The sequence below is a fragment of the Anabrus simplex genome, chromosome 5, assembly GCF_040414725.1.
Source record: "Anabrus simplex isolate iqAnaSimp1 chromosome 5, ASM4041472v1, whole genome shotgun sequence".
In the NCBI taxonomy this organism is placed as follows: domain Eukaryota; kingdom Metazoa; phylum Arthropoda; class Insecta; order Orthoptera; family Tettigoniidae; genus Anabrus; species Anabrus simplex.
In genome coordinates, this window is record NC_090269.1 from 316,544,055 (window position 1) to 316,569,457 (window position 25,403).

The following is a 25,403-nucleotide window of genomic DNA, read 5'->3' on the forward strand; positions in this document are numbered from 1 at the left end:
ACACCGGACTGGCCTCAGTCATGCTTTTATATAGACAACATCTTCCTTTTCTTCCCTTTTTTGCTGGAACAAGTAAATGGAGAGTACCAGGACGAAAACTATGCCCTCTTAGTCATCTATTTCTGAGAATACCCGATGAGTAGGAAAACAATGTGTATTTACTGCACTGGCGGGGAAAGAATAATCCGTCATGGAGGAGGTATATTTCTCCAAGTCAGAAATTAAATCCCTTAATCCGTATCAGAAATATTTAGGGTGCAAGTTTTCAGTAATTCACCCTGTATGTCAATTTCTCGCTAAAATTTCCAAGAGCACGATCGCACTCTTCTTGCAGGTGCCTAATTAAGAACTAATGACCAAGAATTGTTTATATCTTACGGAACGAAAACAACGCGTAATTATTCAGAATAGGTCGTCCGAATGGGTAATGAAATTTTCAGGAGTACCACAAGGCTCTGTACTTGGACCACTTCTCTTTGTTATCTATATTAACGATATATCGACACGGCTAAGACACTGTAAATACCACTTGTATGCTGACGATCTGCAGATCTATTACCATTCCAAAATTTCAGACATCAATCAAGCAATAGGTTATATGAACTCTGACTTAAATAATATCTGTGCATACGCTCATGAAAACTGTATTTTAATTAATCCATCAAAATCTAAAGCTATTATTGTTGGGCAGACGAAACAAATCAGTGCGGCAAAAAACAAAAACATTCCTCCACTAACTTTATCTGGTAAAATTATTCAGTACGAAAACTCGGTAAGAAATCTTGGTGTAATTATAAACGAGAATCTTAACTGGGGAGAGCACATTACAAATATCTGTAGAAAAGTGTACGCGTCCCTTCACCCACTAAAATATCATCAAAATATGCTGCCACTAAACATGAGAATTAGGCTTATAAATACTCTTATTCTCCCTATATTTTCCTACTGTGACGTAGTACTAATTGATGCCACGAGAGAACAACTAAACCGATTACAACGTGCTATGAACTCGTGTATTAGATTTATCTTTTCCTTACGCTATGATGTTCATGTTACCCCTTATTATCGACATTTTTCCCTTTTAAAATTTGAACAATATAGAAACCTCCACGTGGCAGTATTAATCTTTCGAGTATTAAAAGAGAATATCCCATACTACTTATCTTCACAACTCAATTTCCTATCCTCTTTCCACCAGCATAACACACGCTCTGGCAGTACACTTGCTATCCCTCTCAGCAGGTCAGCAGCATTCAGCCGTTCCTTTGTTGCAAATGGAGCTAGAATATGGAATTCTCTCCCCCACAACATTAGAGCCATACAATCCTTAAATTCCTTCAAGTTGTCTTACCGTGAGCATCTCCTCGATGTGTGCTTAGGGTATTTAGTGTCAATCAACTTTTAATTTGTAACGATAGTTTAAGACATGACTAAGAATATTTATAGAGTTTATGTTATTTTGTTTCATATTTTGTTTCTAGTTTGTAATGGTAGTTTTAAGATAATATTATGAATATTGCTCTCAGATGTACAAAGTTAATGAAGTGTGGTTAAGTGTAAGAGAGGACCATGAGTCCTAACTTCGCCACTACAAATAAAGGCAAATATAATAATAATAATAATATGTTGATGGAGCCACAGCTTGTTGTAGGACAAGAAAATATTTGCGAAGCAGCTGGTTACAAAACACCGTTTTAATTTTTCAAAAGTGTATGTTGTATCGGAGTTGAAAGCTTCTTTCCTGACATCCACTCATCTTCGAGATCTTCAATATATTTGATGGTGTAAATGTTAGTCTTGTCAGTTTTTAGCTATCGAAATTTTCATTATATACATCATGGTCAACATCACGTTTTGATGATCTTTCAGAGACCTTGCATAGTATACGCCAAGTTCAAGCACTGATAACTTCGGAACAACGATGCGTAGTCACAAGCAATACGTAATGATGGAAATTGATCTCCTGTGGCTCCATCAACATAAAAAGTTCTTGGTCATTAGTCGTTAATTAGGCATCTGCAACAAATATTAAGATGTGACCTCTCCCCGCCTAAACCAAATTTAACAAGTTCAATGAATACTCGGCGCGAATTTCATTATCGGCGTATTTATCTTGGCGTAAAGACCAGTCCAGACTCATCCGAACTGAGAAAAAAGCATATTTTCCGGACAAGTGACGTGAAGGGGATTATAATTTTTCAGTTTTGGACCTATAAAATTTACCTAATAAAATTAGACCTTTTTTTTTACAATTTGCTTTACGTCGCACCAACACAGATAGGTCTTATTGCGACGATGGGATAGGAAAGGCCTAGGAGTCGGAAGAAAGCGGCCGTGGCCTTAATTGAGGTACAGCCCCAGAATTTGCCTGGTGTGAAAGTGGGAAACCATGGAAAACCACCTTCAGTGCTGTCGACACTGGGGTTCGAACCAACTATCTCCCGGATGCAAGCTCACAGCTGCGCTGAGTCCGAGGGAAAACTGGCCCTGTAGGGTAAACAGATGAAGAAGAAGAAGAAGAAGTAACGCATGTGGACGAAATACTGATTTACTTTTTGCAAGTGGAAATAGCACCTTTAGACAGTCACTTCTCAAATATGAGAAATACTGTATTTCATATGCGATTACCAAACAACCCTGGGTGATGGAGAAGTCCACGGTGGCTCCCTAGTGTAGGGGTAGCGTGCGTGCCTCTTACCCGGAGGAAACAGTAGGTCCATTCAGCCTACGTGATTAGAATGATTAGAATGATGAGCTATCTCACGGTCAGATAGCGGCCCCGGTCTAGAAGGCCAAGAATAACGGCCGAGAGGATTCATCGTGCTGATCACACGACACCTCGTAATATGCAGGCTTTTCGGGCTGAGCAGCGGTCGCTTGGTAGACCAAGGCCCGTCAAGGGCTGTAGTTCCATGGGGTTAGTTATGGAAAAGTTCTGGAAATATATTTGAAATTATCACAAAAATGTCACTTGGATTCACCCACTGTTTCCCTTTTAACGTACGAAAACTTCAGTTTTAGTGACCAGTGAATCTCATTGGAATTTCCGTTAAATTATCATTACCACCGTTATAGTAACCATCAACTGCTTTTCTGTTCATTACTTTCTTGCCTTCTTAAACTGATGTTATTATTTTTCATTTATACAACTCCGAAGTCTACCTTTGTCCACGGGTTTATTTTCATTCCAAGGATGGTTAGTGTGCACTTGTATCCCTATACAGCATGATTCAGCCGCCCCTTCCACTGTAGTTCTATGCAACCCACTATATTCATTCCCACAAGAAGAAGTCTAACGGCGTTAAATCCGGTGATCTGGCGGGCCAAGAAACAGGGCGTCCTCGTCCTATCCATTTCAGTGGCAGTTCCTGATTCAGATGGTTACGAACGAGCAAAGTCGAATTGTACTGATGTGTGGATTATTACGAGCTGCCTCCAGAACGGCCTCTTCTGTTTCACCCGATGTAACGGGTCTATCGCGGATTAGTGGCTGGTTGGAAATCACGCCTGTTGCCCTGAGGCGTCTTTCAACACGGCGGAATGTCGTAGCAGCCGGGTATCGCTTGTCAGGAAACCGTTCTTGGTACAGACGTAGTGCCTCGCACGCGTTTTGTCTTGCTTCCCTATAAATGAGGAGCATGTCAACGTATTCCTCTATGGAAAACATGCCGAATGACAGCAGAGATTACAGTACATTCAGACCCAAACCAGCGGAGCATGCGCAATGCACAAGATGAATAACAGCGTCATTCTACTGTTTGAATGTGGCAAACGTGGACCTGTGATCACGTATTCAAACATCATACAATCATGCAATAATATTTGAATGATGCAGGATTGTAACCGCCGCTGGCACATTCCGTCGATTGCTATGCTTTTGCTATTTTGCTTTACGTCGCACTGACACAGATAGGTCTTATGGCGACGGTGGGAGAGGAAAGGCCTAGGAAGTGGAAGGAAGCAGCCGTGGCCTTAATTAAGGTACAGCCCCGGCATTTGCCTGGTGTGAAAATGGGAAACCACCGAAAACCATCTTCAGGGCTACCGACAGTGGGCGATTGCTATGCGAACGACTAACCACATCCGCTACGCTACACTGCTGGATGCATGTTCGTAGTACGACGGGAGCAGAGTACATACGCCATCCGGTTGGATGTTTAAGACATTAATGACTGCACTGTTACCTAGTTTTATGCATTGATTCCCCTATTCGTAACACCCGGTCACGAGGCAGGACACATTAACATAGTTGCATGGTAATAGGACGTTGCTACTTGTTTCAAGGCGCCATGTTTTGCGAACGAATGACACAACATTTCTCTAGAGTTCGGAATCGTGTGAAAAATGTGCTCACTGAACATTAGTACCATACAGTAAGCCTGCAGGGGAATAGCACCCCCATAACCATGGCATGTTAGTTGGGCTGCAGCAAACGATATTGAAAGGGGCTGCTGAATCACACTGTGTACTACTGTTCAGATCTATTGTGGTATCTGTGTGAAATCTGTGTTTCCTTCTCCGAGTAAAAAGAGTTCTGGGCTGAACAGTTGATCTACGAACATCTCTTTCCAATACATGGTCTGAACACGAACCTGGAACTGGAGATCCGTAAGTTAATGTTAATGAAGCAGTTCTCAGGGTGCACTTCCTTCGCCGATAATGCCTAAAGCAACATTAAACACGTAGCTTTGCGTTACAAATGCCAGAACCCTGGTGCCGATTTAGCGAGCGTGTCCTTTATCTGGAGGCCTCGATTTTAATTCCTAGTCAGTCCAGGGAATTCTGGATGTCTAGAATGGTTTCACCCACTTTCGTAAGACCAACTAGTTATCTGATATCATCAGGCTAATAATAATAATAATAATAATAATAATAATAATAATAATAATAATAATAATAATACTGGCGTGTTTCCTCCGGAGAGGTCAGCTGCAGGTCTTTCGAGCTGACACCCTTCGGCGACCTGTGCATGAAATCTTTTATTGAAGACGACACACTTAAGATGAAATATCTTATTGAAGACGACACACGCACACAGTCCCAAGCCTCGGCAATTAACCTAGCCAGGAATCGAAACCAGGTCCCGCTTGGACCATAGACCAGCTTGCTAATCAATTAGCCGCGTAGCCGTACGTCTTTATGACCACGTGGAGCTCTATTATTTGCCGGCCATGTAATTGGGCAGCAGTTGTCCTGGCAAGCCCCAAAAGTGTGCTGCATATGCCACGGCTTCTTTTACTACATTACTAATGAAATAATGATAGAAGAAGGGGATCTTTTATAGAGAGTGACAGCGTACAATATGTAAAGGCACTTTCGAAAACAAATGTTAAACTTGACTATGAGTATGGCTTGATTCAGAGTGAATAATTACCGTAACTCTAATGCGGGTTCCAAGTCTCACTAGCTCCTTCCTTATGCCTTCAGCGAGAGCGGTGACTGCATGCTTGCTGGCGCTGTACATGAGAAAACCAGGCCTGTTGGAGACAATGTGACCTGCAACACTAACGCAGGGACAATTACAATTACCTCTCTATTATCATACACAACGAGCAAACAAATAACTCATGAGTCGTCAGATATCAGTCCGCATTGCTATAACAGGGGAACAAATATGAATATGAAGACTAGCTTCTTAATTCTTACAACCTTGTGGTTACAGGAAACAGAAACACATGTATAAGACTTTCCTTTCCTCATTCCTATACTAGGATTCAAACTGTAGGAACCTTGATTAATGAATTCAAATAATACAATTAAAAAAAGGGAAGTTCAAATGTTAAAAGGGTGGTTGTCGGGTGAGGTTTAAACCTATTAACAGCACTGCGTACGCCACTGTTTATGACGTGAAGATGCAGCCTCATAATTAGTTTTTCAAGCAATATTACAATAATATTTTGAATTTAAGTGTCTATTGTTTGTTGATTTGATATTTTTTCGAGATTTACCTAAAGGAACAGTTATCTCCGAATGGAAACAATTCATGTGTAATCTGTTGTGCTATTAAAAATGGTGTTTTACAATTTGGAGAGAGTCCCTGCGAATATAAGTAGCAATGCCCTCTAGTGCCAACATACTAATTCCAAAATTGTGATAGAAGTTCAGGCAGAATTTTGATATCACTTCTTCATCACTGAACAGCAGCCCAATCACCTCCCAATTTTGAAAAGGGATGTTGTATTTCTCCTCTAGATGTTTAAAACACAGTTCGTAGGGCCCCTTCTTTTCAGCATAAAGCAACACAGGCCAATATTAAATATTACTATTTGAATGTCTTTGTTCGTTTCTCTCATTGAAAGTAACACGACCAGAAATAATAGACTAATAATCTAATAGTGATAGGAATAGTAATGATAAAGAACTTCGGAATTATTTGAATGCTGAAAATGTGAACATGAATTCTTATTAATGTTCAATCCCGAGCGAGTAGGCCATGCGGTTAGGGTGGCGTAGCTGTGAGTTAGCATTCGGGAGATGGTGGGTTAGAACCCAATCGTCGGCAACCCTGAAGATGTTTTTCCGTGGTTTCCAATTTTCAGAGCCGGCAAATACTGGGGTTGTACGTTAATTAAGGCCACGACCACTGCCTTCTCAATCCTAAACCTTTTCCATCCTTGCGTCACCGAAGATTTGAACTGCGTTAGTGCGGCTTGGATAGGAGCCTTGCCGGTGAACCGCCTTGCCACGCTTAACCAGGACCTCCGTTAACGCCTTGCCGGCTCATCAACCCTCTGTCGCGCTAATATTATACGGATTATACGCTCATGCCCTCTAGGTAGTGAACACCTGAATGCTTTTTATTAACTGGATTTTCTGATTTCAAAATAAATAATAAATAACGAGCTTGGCCTGCCAACACGATCGCTGCCTAGCCAGTAGGTCTACAGATACTGGTGCGCCACATAGTCGGGGCGACGACACCCACAGCCTGCTTTCTTAGCTTTCGTGACCGGATCTGCTGCCTCTTGTATTATACAGCGCCTCAGTTGATCTTAGGAAGACGAGTAACCTCTGTTCCATTCCTCTATCTGTAGACCACCCAGTAATGGAATGCCTAGCTTCAGATTACGAAGCAAACACGCTACTCCTGCTCCACAGGGGTGGCCATTTTCTGACGGCCGAATTCAGAACAGAACGTCGCACTGACACAGGCAGGTCTTTTGGCGTCGATGGGATAGGAAAGGGCTAGGAGTGGAAAGGAAGGGACAATGGCTTTAATCAAGGTACAGTCTGGTATTAAAATAGGAAACCTTGGAACTATCTCCAGCGGTACTGACAGTGGACAATCGACAAAATAGAAAATCTGAAAAATTACTACCGTTTTTAAGGGTTCTGGTTACGGAGATGGTTGTCTGCGTTTCCAGTTCCGTCACTGGCTGATCCATGTTGTGTTGCATAGTTCATGACTCGGCACCGTTGAACGTTACAAGTGAGAATCTCTAGCGCTTGCTTTAATTAGGACAGAATTAAGTAATGTGAATAATTAATTCATATTATTTCGCAAATATTTATATCATGATATCCCGTCTATGTGTATATATGTCATCTCAACAAGAGATCCTAAAGTCGAATATACAGCCTCTTTGATGGGGCTGTAGTATTTAGTCAAAAACATTTTGGAAAATGGACACGTGTTGACACCACACACGCTAGTACAATAAGCTTAATGGCTGCAGTACATTCAGAACAATTCTGATGAACCCTAGTGTAGAAAAATTCCCTGAATTAATGAACCATACGTTGAGTTATTAATTATTACATGCATTTGCCTTGAGTGTCCTCTTTTTATGACCGAAACTTTTTAGTAGGAATGAATGTTAAGAAAACGTACTCTTTAACTCATATGCTATTTGTTTTACGTCGCACTGACACAGACAGCTCATGTGGCGACGATGGGATAGGACAGGGCTAAAAGTGGAAAGGAAGGGACTATGGCCTTTAATTGAGGCACAGCCTGGTATTAAAATGGAAAACCATGGAAAACCATATCCAGCGCTACCGGAAGTGGGCTTCGAACCCACCACCTCTCGAATTCAAGCTTATAGCTACGTCATCCAAAATCAAGGCCACGGTCTCTTCTTTCCCATTCCTAGTCCTGTCCTTTCCCATCATCGCCATAAGACCTGCCAGTATCTGTGCGACGTAAACAAACAAGAAATATCTTAATAATAATAATAATAATAATAATAATAATAATAATAATAATAATAATACCAACTCTTTGGTTTAGGGATAGGTGCCACCCTTTAATCTGGAACTTACATATTCGATTCCCAGCTAATCCAGGGATTTTACTTCTCGTTTGAGAGCCTCGTCAGACCAGCTAAGGGATGTTGATACGAGACGCAGCGGGCAAGTTCAAGAAAGCCAAAGAAAAGACTCAGGATTTCATTACGCTGACCATGTTGCATTCATAAGGCCTGATGAGTTATTATGCCACAAATTTGCTTTGTATTACCATTATAAGTGTTTAGAATTCTTAAGATCGTCTACTAAAAGGAAGGAAAATTAAAATTGAGAAAAACTGGAGATAATTTTATGTCTCCCCATTCGTGGATTAATTAAATATGTATGTACCTTCGACTGTACATCGCTTAAGTGGTTCTAATTTTGTCTTACCTGTTAATGTGTATGATGTGGCCATCGTTAACACCTCGAGACCTCATGTCCTTAACAGCCTCTCGGGTACATAAGCTGAGCCCAAGTACGTTCACATCCAGCATGTTCCGCCAGTCACCGAGCTCTCCATCTGAAATGCAGCGTTCATCAAACATGTTATTGTATGTGTACCTAACATATCAATAATGAATGAAATTATATAAAAGCAAATTGTAAGGGAACTAACTGTTCGTATTTGAGAATAACAGATTTCAATGAAACTAGCGTGAATGATCAGCTAACATATCCAAAATTCTGTGGTAGAAATAATTTCACTGTAAATTAATGCTAAAGTTATAATTAATTGCTGAAAAATATCTGGGTGGCTTGGTGACGATGACGTAGAATGACTTAGCGAATGCACTGTAGAGATACATTTATAGTTCTATTTAAAATTAGAGAAATACTTTATACTGAAACTGAGATTTTGACGACACGAATAGAATTTCACGCTATACAAGCATACTCTTCCGAACACATAGTCATAGAGTATATGATTATGCAGTAGAATCTCTGTTAACTGAAACATTCTTAACGGAAATACCATTTAACCAAAAAGAGCAAAAAATATTTTCTTTTAAAACGAATTAAAGAAATATTGTCTCGTATGTTGCGACAAGTCCGCCTCTGTGGTGTAGTGGTTAGCGTGATTAGCTGCCACCCCCGGAGGCCCGGGTTCGATTCCCGGCTCTGCCACGAAATTTGAAAAGTGGTACGAGGGCTGGAACGGGGTCCACTCAGCCTCGGGAGGTCAACTGAGTAGAGGTGGGTTCGATTCCCACCTCAGCCATCCTGGAAGTGGTTTTTCGTGGTTTCCCACTTCTCCTCCAGGCGAATGCCGGGATGGTACCTAACTTAAGGCCACGGCCGCTTCCTTCCCTCTTCCTTGCCTATCCCTTCCAATATTCCCATCCCTCCACAAGGCCCCTGTTCAGCATAGCAGGTGAGGCCGCCTGGGCGAGGTACTGGTCATACTCCCCAGTTGTATCCCCGACCAAGAGTCTGAAGCTCCAGGACACTGCCCTTGAGGCGGTAGAGGTGGGATCCTTCGCTAAGTCCGAGGGAAAAAGCGAACCTGGAGGGTAAACAGATGATGATGATGATGATGATGATGATGATGATGATGATGATGTTGCGACAAAGTGGATACGGAATGCTTGGACTTTGACCTTCACCTTGACTGCCTCCTTCCCTTCTTTACTGCCAACTATATTTGTGATGTAACGAATCAAAGCCTTGGTGTTCTGTTAATGAAACGGTGACGTGATATAGCGCCTAGAAAACGATGCGAGAATAAAAAATAACCAAAATGAAATAGACGACTCTTCAAAGGAATGAGTGCCTAGTATATGCACTATAGAGCATCGGTTTCTTCGAAGTATGTGCAGTAGCTTGTATTCGTTAAAATAGTTTGTTAACATTATATGTGTATTGTCTTCATTTGTGTTCACCTGCAAAGTCAACAAACGTTTATTAACCTAAGAAAATTACATTTTAACTATTATCCGAAATTTCAGTTAACGAAATCACGCCCCCCTTTTCTTTGTTCCGGTTAACAGAGGTTGTACTGTATAAAAATATTAAGGTTTAATACTTCGTACTTTTGTTCTGAACTTAACATATCTTCGGTATGCAGCCTACTAATATTTTAAGTCCGCTGTTATTTATACAGTGTTTCTGTCAGTTACCATGAAGATTGCCCTCGTTGATGACCCCTGCGTTGTTGATGAGTACATCTACGCCACCCAGATTCTCCTTGATCCAAGCAAAAGTCCTCAGAACATCATCTTCCTTGCTGACGTCACCCTTCACAGCATGCAACTTCCCAGGGGCGCCTTTCAGTGATGCTGCTAGTTCCTGTAAATAGTTCAAAATTATCAGGTAATATGTTGCAAGACTCTGTCATTCTTAAGTTACACAATATATTGCGATGAAAATCGTTACTGATAAATCCAAAACAAAAGTGATGGAATGTAGTAGATTAAGGCCAGGTGGTGCACGTAATGCAGTATAAGGCTTAATGAAGTAGGCTAGAGGTATTTTATTACCAGGGATGTAATACAAGCAATCACAGAAGAAGTATGCAGCAAATCGTAGGTTATCAGCAAAAAACTGCCTTCATGCAAAAAATCTTCTCACCGTGGATATACATGTCTGTCATTTATGACGTGGCACTACATGGAACTGCTTCAGAAAGAAAGAGAACGGAGGCCCTCGATATGTGGTGTTATAAAAATGCTTTAAGATCAGGTGAGTCATTCTGATCACAAATGAAGGGGCACTGAACCGAAGAGACAGCAGTTTGGCGAATTTCGACTCGAAGGGGAGATAGGTTGTTTGGTACGGCTCCTTGGCTAAATGGTCAACATAGTAGCCTTAAATTCAGGATGCTCCGGGTTCGATACATGCTAATCATTCAGCCACGAACCAGAAAATAATAATCAAAATAATACTGATAATAATAAGGAACCTTGTTTTTATATTCAGATGGTTTTCAGAGACGCTGGAGAGCCAGACATTTTATCTTTAGCGAGAAAGGGAAGAGCTACGACGGGTTTGAAATTGAAATATTCCCTGTGTATCGCAAGTTTTGTCGACTTAAGTCAGATAGGAAATATGAAAATGAGGAGCCTGCACAAGTATTTAGGTAGAAACAGTATCTGATTCAGCTAACAAGGGAAGCTTTAGTTACGACTTCGCAGCTTACCTGAAATTTCATTGACAGAATGGATGTCATGTAAGGATATTCTGCACGAAAAATAATCTGCGAGTTTTAATTGAAAGGTCTCGAAGCCGAGGCTGGAATTGTCGCGTGAAATCGCGGCTTTCCAGCTGCAATGGATATCCCTGACAGCTTGGTGACTGGATACGGTGCGGTGGAAGGAAGTGTTATGAGTCAGCTGAGCTCTGCTGTTCGATATCTGCTGTTTTCTCGGAGAAGAGATGATAAAGAGCTGACTAATTCGGTGATTCTCTCAGATTATTTGTAGTGTGCAAATAACCTATTACACATTATCCGGTCCTTACAGGGGTTGCCAAAACCAACTGACATAATCGATATTTCTTACCCTGCGTTTTTCCACATATTCCGACGTCGATTTCGTAAACTTCCAGTTATAACTCGTAGCTAACTTTTACTAGATGAGTATTTCATGGTCGCTTTCTCCCTACTTCAAGCCCACCGTAGCCTTAGTTAACGTACATCCCCAGCATTTACCTGGTATGAAAATGGGAAACCACAGAAAACCTTCTTCAGTGCTTCCGACAGTGGGGTTCGAACCCATTATCTCCTGAATGCAAGCTCATAGCTGCCCGACTCACTCACTCGGTTCCGCTGATGGATCCCTGGAGTTTTGCGTATGTATGTATCAATGCTAACGGAGGGCATTTTGAACATCTCGTATATAAGATAAGATATGCTGGTACATTCTGTTGCTGTGTGTTTCCCATTATTAATGTCTAAAGTCATCCTTCTGTTTTTATTACTTCATGTTTCCTTGAAAACAATGTTTTAACATTTTATTTTCACACCTTGTGATCAGTACAGGCCATTGGGAATTACATGTGAGGGAAAGGGGGGGGGGCAAAAAATTGTACATACAGCAGAAAGTACCCTGAAAGGGTCAAAAACTACAAAATGTTTCTTAATGCTCTCGGAGCAAATTTCGGCAGAGAGGTAAAGGTTGAGAGTTTACCAACTTAAGTGCGGTAATAATAGTTTTTTGAGATTTTGATTCAATACTATACAATAAAACTTCTATCAAAGGAACAGTATTAATAATAATGTTATTTGATTTACGTCCCACTAACTATTTTTTACGGTTTTCGGAGACGCCAGAACAATATTACACATGTATTACAATTAATTAAAAGTACGACGTAATTATGCAATTAAAAATAATTATTTGTCTAAGCCTAAAGCCGCGTATACACTTGAGCATTCGCCCCACGGTTACTAGACTAGACTAGTAACCGTGATTCGCCCCGTATGAGCGTGCGTTGCCGATACGAGAGCGCACAATCACGACCCGCATGCCAGTCTGTTGAGCAAGTTTCCACTGTGTTCGGACCTCGTGTGGACCGAAAACACAGTCTGTGTTTAGGTGTGGCATATTGTTTTACATGACCTGAGGCTACAATGGTGAATCGAAAATTGATCTCTCCAGTTATTGTTATATGTATTTATTGCATTCCTTGAAAACAAAAAGGAGAAAGCGGTGGTGGCAAAGAAAACTGTACGAAGAGAGATTATTTTAAGGTATTGTAATAGAACTCCTCCTTGGGGTTCCACAGAACGGGATACTTGTGGTAGTACCCCAGGAGGATAAGAGAATTATCCTGGGACAATTCCATTTCAACTTGAAATTACTTTCACACTCTTGCACGAGCGAGATCGCATATGCATAGGCGGAAGCAGTCGGCTCATACTGTTCGGGCTACCCCACTCGTCATCAACCGTCCACACTGAGCACGAACGGAGCACGTGCTCACTTTGAGGTACCGACAACATTCGGATCGGGCTGAGGCATCCGGATCCATTCGGTTCGCCCTGTACTCATCTGAGCAAAACTGGGCAAACGCATGCTCATTCGGGGCGAATGCTCAAGTGTATACGCGGCTTAAGAAACTAACCGACACTAAAGGGACCGCCAGACTGACGAATGCGCAAGGCAAGCGGGTGAATTATACCTCAGTGTCCGTAACCTTGGCAAAAAATGCACCCCAGTTACCCTTCCTCAAAGCAAATGCGAAGTGTCCACTACTTGCTCCGTTGCTATACAAACCTGTTAGCCGCGACGAATATTTTGTGCGTATTTCCGCTAATAATTTTGTTAATTAGCTGATAAGACAACAGGACTTATACAAATTGCTTGTTTTAATAATTCCTAGTTCCAGCCGGCTAAAATGGAATAAAAATGTGATGTTTGCTCCACGAAATCGCCGCTACTGTTTATGATGAATAACCAAATGGATAAAACAATTTCCGAATTATTTCATTTCATATGTACTTTTATATTCTTCTGCTTTTCCCAGATATTTAATAAACTGTTCCAGACACATAGCAAAGATATTGTACAAAGATATTGGACTATCTAAGAAAAAGAGAGATCATATTACCCTACACCTCGGGGTAACATGATCCTCTGAACTAAATTTGCATATGGTATATTATGTGTTGTATTTACGTTATATAATTTTTTTAAAAACACTCAATAATAGCTAATATGTGCACCTACACACTGTAATGGTTCAAATCCCGTTACAAGATGATATCTGTATTTTTATTATTGTATGATTTTATCTGTATTTTATTATTATTATTATTATTATTATTATTATTATTATTATTATTATTATTATTATTATTATTGTTACGGAGTTTTTCCGTGGTAGGTAGAGGTGAAAGAAGGTGCGGGTGTGAATAGGTCTCCAGCTACGAAAGCAAAATTAATTTAAAATTTAACAAGGTTATATTTTCTTTTTTAAAACAAAGAAATAACAAGCATGGCAGGTACAAAGTAGCAAATCAAAAAGGGTAGTTACAATATTTACAGGATTTGGGCTTCGCGCCCTGATTTTACACTGCTTGGGCAATCAGCTCAATTTTACCCCAAACACGAGTTTTAACAGAGGGGCAGAAAACCCCATTCATACCTAGGAGCCCTTGCTCCAAATTACACAGAAAAGCCTCCACGAGGCATACAACACTTAATTTTCAAAAGAGCCACTCGCTCTCAAAATTTAAACCAAACTCCACCTTCAAGTTGTCCTCACTGGACATAGACACAGGGGTAAAATACCCAACCTACTGAGGTCTATTAAATAAAAATGGGCAATTACATGACCTCTAAAATAACAATTTGAGAGGAGGCGATCTTGCACTCCTAATACACTTTGATTAAGACCTACTTGGCACTAGGCCGTTAATACAAGGGCTAATCCCATGCTAAAGAGGTGACTTAAGAAAAGAACAATTTGTTTTACATTAACGAAGAATAGGTGGAGAAAATAAGTTCACCTCAAGACAATGTGAGTGGGAGCTCGAGAGGGTTAGCACTCTCTATCCCAATATGCAGCTTAAAAGAGAAGAAAAGATCGTTACATTTTAGGAAAAGGTTACATGGAGGAACGCTTCGCACCCGCCCCGAGAGTTAAACTGCTGAGCTAGCAAAGAAAGAATTTATTAATCGGCCATTACCTTATTGCTGACCGCTGCCGAGGAAAGAGGCGCTTCCCGCCTCCTGCTATGTACTTTCTACACTGAAAGATGGAACAGAAGTGGCCCGGAGACCCTAAAATCAGCAGTTTATATCCTCTCGCGGAAGGTTCTATGCGTTAGGGGAATGAAAACACCCTCCCACAAACTTTTTATTGGCTCGGGTACAGAAACATATCCAAGTTGGGGGAAGATACATCGGATTGGTCGGAAATAACTCAAAGAAATTCAGGATTGGTTAAATGCAAACAAGGGGAAAGAGAGGGGTATACAGCCAACTTAAACAATAACAGAAAAAATTTTAGCAAAGACAAACATTTGAAATAAAAATTTCTCCAAAAAAAAATAGTTCTTTGACTTCGCACTAGGTTGCACTATTGTTGATCTTCAGTAGTGTCCTCTAGAAGAGAAAGTTCACACTTCTTACTTCAAGTGAAACAAAACCACATCAAAAATGACACAGTTCAAAAACTCAAAATTTTCCACGTGGTGACATCTTCTGAGAAAGTAGAGAATTAATAGCGTAGATAAAGTTCAGACTTCCTCCAGCAGAGGAGTTTCAACTGGCGCACATTTTAAATTAGCGGAGTGGAGGTGTACCGCCCGGTACAATTATTATTATTATTATTATAATTATTATTATGTCCGTACTATTATGTTATCTGTGATATTGTTACTATTATTGTAATTATCCGTTTTATTCAATTCGATTTTGCAATTGCCTGTTGCTTGCAAGATTGTACTTAGATGTATGCATATATACGTATGTGTAGAATAACACTCAATACCTGTACAGTGAGAATTGTTGTATATATCAGAGATTGGAAGTGACGTTGTTATATTGCTATACCACTGGCGATTCTGCCAAGTCATCGCCACTCCATGGCTACGGCATCGTATTTATTTAGATATGCGCTCAGAGAGTCGGCCGGCCCGGGGCTATTTCACCACTGGATGTAATATCTGTCGCGTAGGTGGGAGTATGTCATTGTTATTTCTGGAGATTACGTAGCTGTGTCAACCAACGTCTATATAAGGTGGGTGCATATTGTAGCGTCAGTCATTAGTTATACGGATGCAGTACAGTGAAGAAGTCTACTAGATCAAGAGGCCTTAGTTGGTCAGTCAACCAGTGTGAACGAGAGATGGTGAAGACTCAGTGAGCCATTAATTATTGGTCATTGAGAGAGTGAGACCAAATGGTTGGTCCGTCACTTAGTGGAAGACACGGACGCAAGGGCTTACCATGAAGTCAGAGAGGGCAACCCAGGACCTACCAAGAGGTAATACCATATTGACTTACAAAGAAGTCAGATGAGATGGAGAAGAAGCAGTCACAAGGATGTATCACCAAGTTAGGCGTGACACATCTACAGTAAACACCAGATCAAAGGAATACGTCGTAATTACACTAAAATTGTTGAAGGTACAGTCAAGTGAATCAGTGAGGGAAATATTTCGTATAAATTGTTAAATGTCCGGTCAAGAAGAATTCAAATTCATGCCTAGTTTCTTTCAGTTGCAATGTCATGATTTCATATTCTCATCTGTTTTATCGCAACAAGACTCACTATTTTTTATATATTATTTAAAGAATATATATTGTTCTATCAAACGAATTCATAGTTTTATTTCAATGAGAGTAAAATATCTTAACCTCAAAATTAATGGGGAAACCGAACGCCAATCTCCTTTTCCCAGAACTTATATGGTATGTTGTCAGAAGTAAGCTTATTACCCCACACCCTAGAGATAGTCAAGAGTCTCATTCTATTATTGCTGTACTGAGTGGCAGCTGGCGCCCTTCAAATAACGTATGTGTAAGTAAGCAGGTAACAAGTAAGTGTGAGTACAAGGTTCGACGAGTGTGCATTTTATTTCATGAATGTTAATTTTCATAATTTCCATTTTAAATGCAGATATTTAATATTTTTCAGGTTAAATGCAGATTTATATGTTTGTAAAATTAGTCAGACAGTTAGGAAAGTCTCAACACGTATATAATTGTTTTTAACGTACTGTGATATTCGTGCATTTTGTGCACAAATTGACCATAGAGGGATCGTTTTGCCATGGTCTCCCCTGCTATGTAGAGTTGTAGAAAATTATTTCTATATGGAAATATAGCGTTTCTGGATCCATGTCCATATAACATATTTTGTTTTCCTATGAGCGGGGAAAGTGCCCTGGAAGTTAGTCCATACTTTATTGTTACATCGTCTATACTCTCACAAGTGTCCGGCTCCATGGCTAAATGGTTAGTGTGCTGGCCTTTGGTTACAGGGGTCCCCGGTTCGAATCACGGCAGGGTCGGAAATTTTGACCATAATTGGTTAAATCCCCTGGCACGGCCACTGGGTGTAGGCCTATGTCTCGATTTCATAGTCATTTCATCCTCATCACGACGCGTAGGTCGCCTACGGGAGTCAAGTCAAAAGACCTGCACCTGACGAGCCGAAGTCTTCAGACACATCCCGGCACTAAAAGCCATACGCCATTTCATTTCATTTTTTTACTCTTACAAGTAGTGGGACATAATGATTATTATCTGCAAGAATGGTGCCTGGTGTGTATCCTATTAGTGATTTTTGTATTTATAATAAATATTCAGTCTCAGAACCGTTTGTCCCAATCACTCACGCTAACCCTTCATTGATAAAATGAAACATTAATCTAAGATGAAAGATACTTGTTTGTCAGGTTCAAGCGAATTATCTAGGATAAATAAGATATTCCGTAATCAGTGGATAGGATTAGACCTACTCTTTGTTTTAAAGACATATAGCTTTCGGGGAGGCTTGGTGCAGATCATTCGAGTTCATGGCCGAGTTGAGTGGCTCAGACGGTTGAGGCGCTGGCCTTCTGACCCCAACTTGGCCGGTTCCAGCCTTAGCTCGGTCCGGTGGTATTTGAAGTTGCTCAAATACGTCAGCCTCGTGTCAGTAGATTTACTGGTACGTAAAAGAACTTCTCTGGAACAAAATTCCGGCAACTCGACGTCTCCGAAAACCATAATAATAGTTAGTGGGACGTAAAAAGATCATTCTTCTTCTTCTTCTTATTATTATTATTATTTTCGAGTTCACGCCGTACAGGTAACCTTCAGGTCTGTGAGGATGGCGCCCTACCTAAGATGAAATCTATTCGTAACGATAGGTTCAGTTGCATTTTTATCTTTTAGTAAATTATTCGAAAACGGCTTAATATTATGTTAACTCTTTCGGTATCAGATCGTTATACTAAAAATTACTGTCAAGACAATTTCAATTATAAGCCTAATACATTGTTTGATGAAAAACAAACTTCTACTGAGAACTCATATGATAAAATGCAGTGTTCTTGTAACTCAGCTCCGAATTAATAATAATAATAATAATAATAATAATAATAATAATAATAATAATAATAATAATAATAACAATTTGACCTCATCTACCATACCCAGACCTCTTGGTATGTCGCCATTAGACTGCCTGTGTAACAATTTTGACATTCCCTTTTACTCTAGTACCGGGCGAGTTGGCCGTGTGCGTAGAGGCGCGCGGCTGTGAGCTTGCATCCGGGAGATAGTAGGTTCGAATCCCACTATCGGCAGCCCTGAAGATGGTTTTCCGTGGTTTCCCATTTTCACACCAGGCAAATGCTGGGGCTATACCTTAATTAAGGCCACGGCCGCTTCCTTCCAACTCCTAGGCCTTTCCCATCCCATCGTCGCCATAAGACCTATCTGTGTCGGTGCGACGTAAAGCCCATAGCAAAAAATTTTACTCTAGTGGAGGGCAGAGAAAGCGCAACTGTGTTGGGCGACGTATGGCTGAGAGTTTAAATTAATTTGTGTCTGTTAAACACCAAATCTTTGACATTCATTGTACTACATGGAGTGTCGACTGATCATCTTTCCGCCCTTGAAAATTCGGCTACCTCTGTCGGGTTCGAACCAACGATCATGGGATCTAGAAACTGACATTCTACTTCTGATCCACATAGGAAACTAGCACAAAGATGAATAGAGATCATGAATTGCATTCAACACAATAATTGTTACTCGATAGCATATTTGACAGACGGGGATGAAACAGGACTGTCACCAGAAGATTCAAAGTCGTAACAATCAGTCGATAAATTACTTTTTGAATTTTACTTTCTGTATTATGGAGAGAGAAAATTTGTGACCTTGCATGTATATGAAGGATGATTTTGAGAAACGCTCAACGGATTTAAGTAATTATTTCACCCCCAGAAAGTGTATTTCTATATATAAAATCAGACTATCAAGAACGAATCCAGTTTTTTAAAATCAGTCGGAAAAAATTGCGTTTAGTACCCTTAAAATAGAATGAGCTGTCTGAGCTGTTAGCCCTGTTAAAAATGGAGTCCACCAAGTGCACTTAGAATTCAATTTTTTGCAAGTAGGGACAGGTATCTACTCTAAGCTAATCCATCCAGAGCCAGTGAGGCTTGTACTAAGTTCAGCAGCCATTTACAAATTAAAATGCGGTGCAGATAACATCCACAACTTACATTTCCTTGCATTTTCTTTCTAATTCTAGCAGTTTCCAGGAAATTTTTCTGTGATGTCCAATAAAAGGATAACGGTTAAGCTGTTAATATTATCAGACAATTAGTTAACATATAGAATTTAGAATCATGTTTCATATTAAAATATTCACATACATTTATTTTGTAACTATTTGTTAAACAGCACTTCGAGCAGTAGGACTAGGACGTTTGTTCGTCAAGTACGATACAGCTGGGTGGATCAAAATCGTTATTTGCATCAATTAGTGATGCATCTCCTACATTCGTTTTTCGCTTTGCAAGAGAAAATTTACGGTAGAAGATAGGGGTGAAGAAAGAAAATGTGGACCAAACCATCGGATACACACCGCCTGTTCTCTCAGCATTACAAGAAATATTTCCTGGCTACGGGAATTAACACGCTAATTGATATAGAGCCCGACGAGTGAAATGAAACGTGTCACAGGTTGACGAGATAAGTTATTATAGGATTGTTCACTATTGTTACAAACAGTGTTCAAATCTAATTAGGTCTGACTGCAACGTAGGTGAAGCCGTGAGAACTGTTTGCACGGTATGCAGCAAAACAAACAGTACTGGAATTACAAACATGCTCTGAACATCAAACAGTATTGAATGTTGCCCCTGCAACAATGGATGCAGCAAGATAGAGATACAGCTTACACCACAAGGAAGTCACTTGGCTGTCTGCAACAACGCTTTGGAGGTCACATTTTCCGTACACTTCCCACTACCTAGATCTCATCCCTCCCCTCATATGCCTAAAAATTGGGCATGCTGGAAAAAATCAGTTTTCTGGTCAGATGACTTACCTAGAAATGTTCCTGAATTATGAGAAGGGATACAGTCATTTTTCGTGTTCTTACGTCCACCTGTGTTCATCAACATGTTCGGCAATCTAGAGGACCGTTACGAACAGTGTAGAAAATACGATCGGGCACATTTTGAACATATGCTGCATCGACGCAGTTAGATACACGTAAGATACACCTTACAAATTATGATGACGAATTTTGATGTTCATATATTCAGCCATCACGTTCACTTTCAAAGATTCGAGCAAAAACATTGCTAACAACCGTAACAATATACTCAGGGTTCAAACACACATGGTTTGCAATATGTCCTAATAAAGGTCCTTATATACATTCTGTCAGACATTGATCTTACAAGCTATCCATATATCATTCCAGCGGCGTGACCTGTGGCCGTTTGATGGTAGATGGTGAAGATAGTTTAAAAAGTTGTATTCTTAGCTCATTCGGGAGATAGTGTGTTCAAACCGCTCTGTTAACAGCCCTGAAGATGGTTTTCCGTAGTCTCCCATTTTAACACCAGGCAAGGCCACAGTGTTTCCTTCCCATTTCTATCCCTTTCCTATCCCATCGTCGCCATAAGACCTGTCTTGTCGGTGTGACGTAAAACAAAGAAGTATTCTAAGCAGAGGTTATCTCGACTCAATGTTGTAATTTCAGTAAAAGAGGGATTGTAACTATAAGTAATTTGTTTAATTGCTGCAGGATGGAGTAGTTCTGAAAATCTGAAGTAGTTCTCAAATCTTCTTCTTCTACGGCTTTTCCCACACTTGTGGGGTCACGGGTGTGAACTGTGTTTGACGGCCGGATGCCCTTCCTGACTCCAACCATATATGGAGGTTTGTATTCAATACTGCGTGTTTCTGCGGTGTTTGGTAGTGTGGTGTGGTTGTCTGAATATGAAGAGGAGGGTGTTGGGACAAACACTAACAGCCATTCGCCGAGCCAAGTATCAAGCAGAAACGACTTAAATCCCCGACTTGGCTGAGAATCGAATCCGGGACCCTCTAGACCGAGGGGCAGTACGCTAACCATTCAGCCAACGAGTCGGACAATAGTTCTCAAATATCTCTGTTAAAACTAGACCAGTAGGAACCTTGCAGTAAACAACAACCCAATACATGGCAAACTTCACGACACCCTACCCAGCATAAATCACATCATTTGCAAAGGTAAATCATATCAATGTTACCTAGTAAGCTTTCTGAAAGAACCATGTTTTCATTACCAAGGTCACAAACCCACCAATCCATCCCGAGAAATATACCTATTTAGTTTTATAACCTTATAAAATGGAACGTAGGACACCACTCGCGTAGATAGCCTCTGCCATTGGCTGAAATTTACATAGTATGATGTCACTCCCAGAATTCGACACAGATAGACGTCATTACCAACTGCGACACATTCAGAACGCCTAAATCGTTTGTGATAAATGGATATACACAGCTTCGTTCGACGTACAAGCTGTAAATAACCCAATGGTAGTAACTTTTTTAACACCTTATGCCTCACTTCCCTCCGCATATATGGTGGTGAAAATGAAACGTACCTTAATGCCCTCAGCTGGTGCCATTTCCAATGAACTAAGTACGTACTTCCCTGGAAGGGAACGGACATCGCATAGCGCGACCTGCCGGAGTGATGCGAGCCTTCTGCCCCGGGGAGAAGGACTCTAAGTATTATCCAATAAATTGCAATTTCTTTTCTCATACTATTTTGCATACTAAGCCTAGATTGATAGCGGATATATTTACGAGTTTAGACTTACAATACAGTTACGTTGTAGGGGTAGTGAGCCTGCTTATTACCCTGAGGCCACGGGTTCGATTCCCGGCTATGTCAGGTATTTTTAGCTGCAGCTGAGGGCTGGTTCGAGGTCCACTCAACCTACGTGATTATAGTTGAGGAGCTGTTTGACGGCGAGATGGTGGCACCGATCTAGGAAGCCAAGAATAATGGCCGAGAGGATTCGTCGTTCTGTCCATACGACACCTCATAATCTTCAGGCCTTCGGGCGGGGTAGCGGTCGCTTGGTAGGCTATGGCCTTTCGAAGCTGTTGCGCCATGGGATTTGGTTTTATACAGTTACGTTTATTTATTTATTTATTTATTTATTTATTTATTTATTTATTTATTTATTTATTTATTTATTTATTTATTTATTTATTTATTTATTTGCTTTACGTCAAACCGTCTTACGGTGACGATGGGATAGGAAAGGAAGGAAGGAAGGAAGGAAGGAAGGAAGGAATGAAGGAAGGAAGGAAGGATGGATGGATGGATGGATGGATGGATGGATGGAAGTGGCCGTGGTCCTAATTAAGGTACAGCCACAGTTGCCTGATGTGAAAATGGGAAACCACGGAAAACCATAACCAGTCCTGCCGATTATTATTATTATTATTATTATTATTATTACTATTATTATTATTATTATTATTATTATTATTATTATTATTATTCACATTTCACTCGCCGTGGAGGTTCGCTGGTCAGGAGACCGGCTGTTGTCAAGTTCTAAGTGCTGCTGTGATAGGAAGGTTCTTGTCATGCGTCAGGTGTTCAGAATGACAGCCTTTTGCATTTGTGGAAGTGTATTGTTGATGTCCATGTCCTACAAATTTTACGGCGTTACCATGGAGTAGAGGGGAAGAAACGGCAGGTCCTAGGCATCCGGACAAAAATCACACCGGAAAAAAATAATTTTACAATGTATTCTCAAAATTATATTTTATTTTCATTGATTATTTTATCTTCTAAAAAGCTACAACAACAACAACAACATCAGTGCAGCAACTTTTAGCAATGATAAACAGAGATAACAATAAATATTAAGAAGGGGAGATAACAACACGAGCTCTAGAGCTTAATAATTAACAATCGGTCGTGGGGAAGAAGAAGAAGAAGCTCTAGTTCATCTTTCGTATGTGAGGGAGAAGTGAGGCTTGAAACTTTACTAACAATGTTACCCTATAAAATGGCAATCGAAACTTAGACTTTGTTTGTTCAAAACAAAATGACATATCAGAGGGGGATCAAACCCACAACTTCAAATAGTTACATATCAGTAGGTTCACGAATCCTGAACTACAACTTCAATTTTCGATGGCCGAACGGGCTAAGGTCCCTCTTGTTACATCCAAAAGCTTAGCAGCTTTTACACCACGTGGCACTCGTTGTCCTTACTTAACAGGGGAACCACTACACAAAATATGGGTCGGAAGAACCCAGAAAAACAGAAACCTGAAGCTCAGACTCGACGGCCAGGAAAGGGAAAAACAAAAGGTTAACAAAAAGGCTGAGAACTAATGGAATGCTGAACTCACTCAAGCAATCCTGTGACATGACTTGTCATAAAACCTAATGGGGCAGAAGGCCCGTTGACACAGAGGATAAGCCATACTACTTTGGTGACTAGGACAAGAAAAAAAAGAGTTCAAGACCGAAACGCAAGATAGCCTATACATTTAGAATTTGGGACAAATTTAGTCACCAGAAAGCAAAACATATAAGGGAAACGAGGCTACACACACGTACATCCTTAAATTATATGTTACCCACAAGGGGAAATAACACCGTCCGCATACAGCCTAGAAACATACATGAGACAAAACTGACTACAAAACGAACTGAAAATGAAGAAGCCCTACCTTAAAACTAAAGTAACCGCAGCACACCCTAACTGTTACATACTAGAGGAGAACACTAGTTTCTTCCCGTTGCCACATGCTATGTTTACATATTAGTTCAAATAGCTGCCTACCCTACTGCTGCTCCAACCAGTCCATTGTCTTCTGGGAGGGAAACCTCACTCATCACTTACAGGGATGAGATGGGCGCTGATTGGATAGTTTGAAATGAAGAGGCAGTAGGGGCAACTTAGAAACAAATAACTTAAGCCATCTTTGTGCCAATCCGTAAATCGGAGGAATTCTCTACGAAGTTCAACACAATTCGAGTCCCTAGATGGCACACAAAACAAAAGTAGTGACATCTATTAATGAACTTGAAATTTAAGTACGTTTTACTTAGTTCGGCTTGTCTCCGTGAGACTGGTTTCAGGTGTAAGAAGAGTTGGCTACAACTCAGAAGCCGTACAACTATTAGGCCTACCATAATAATAATAATAATAATAATAATAATAATAATAATAATAATACATTATTGATTTTACGTCTCACTAATTACTTTCATTGATGTGCTTTGTTTAGCTAAGGGCAGTGTCCTGGAGCGTGAGACTTTGGGTCGGGGATACAGCTGAGGAGAAGGACCAGTAACTCGCCTAGGTGACCTCACCTGCTATACAAGCATATTTTGATGAAGGTAAAGCAGGAAACATACTGAGTAGGTGCTATGTCCTGAATATCGGACTGACTGGAAGGATTTTAGCTTTAATCCTTATGTGAATGACGAGGACTTATAAATTATGTATGATTGGATTATTGAACTAGTCAAGCTCCTTGACTGCTCAGAAGGTTCTGGGCTTGGTTCTCGGCTGGGTTGGGTATTTTAGCCGTGTTTGATCAATTATCTGGCTCGAGGATTGCGTATTTGTGTTTGTCTCAATACACATAACTTCATACACAATACACACAATATTCCCCGTTGGGTTGGGGATTTTAATCGCTTGTGTTTAATTCCTCTGACACGGGGACTATGTATGGGCTCGTCTCAGTGCTCTTGTCTTCATATACATACAGCATACCATGCTACCATCTACCGCAGAAACACGCAGTAGTGAAAACATCCCTCCTAATAGCACGTGTGTCATGAAGGGCATCCGGCCGTAAAACTGGCTCATATCCCCCATCAACCTCCGATCTCAATACATCGAGAAAATACCAAAGAGAAGAAGAATGATCAAGAAGTGATTTGAGTCCCAGCCAATGTGTGTGCAAGTTATGAAATTAAATTGTCATGGCTGAGATCGCGATGTCAACAGTCACGTAAACTGCAAGCTTGCTTTTATAATAATAATAATAATAATAATAATAATAATAATAATAATCATGGTTTTACGTACAACTTAGCCTTACTACCTTCGCTGACGCAGAAGTGCCGATTTTTTAAAATACTGGAGATCGTTTACGTGCCAATAATAATATTTCTTGCCGAGTGCAGCCCTTGTAAGGCATACCCTCCGATGAAGGAGGATGGCATCTGCCATGTGT

General features: G+C 40.5%; 1 protein-coding gene across 2 annotated transcripts in view; it reads right to left on the reverse strand.

Annotated features, from left to right (window-relative positions):
- The window catches only part of LOC136874043 (farnesol dehydrogenase), a 75,060-nt gene that overhangs the window by 22,931 nt on the left and 26,726 nt on the right, over positions 1–25,403 (reverse strand). For both annotated transcript variants that reach the window (XM_067147541.2, XM_067147542.2), the window contains exons 2-4: positions 10,347–10,515; positions 8,620–8,749; positions 5,375–5,504 (exon numbers count right to left, since the gene is read on the reverse strand). In XM_067147541.2, the coding sequence (XP_067003642.2) occupies positions 5,375–5,504; positions 8,620–8,749; positions 10,347–10,515 (429 nt within the window). The remainder of the gene's footprint in view (positions 1–5,374; positions 5,505–8,619; positions 8,750–10,346; positions 10,516–25,403) is intronic.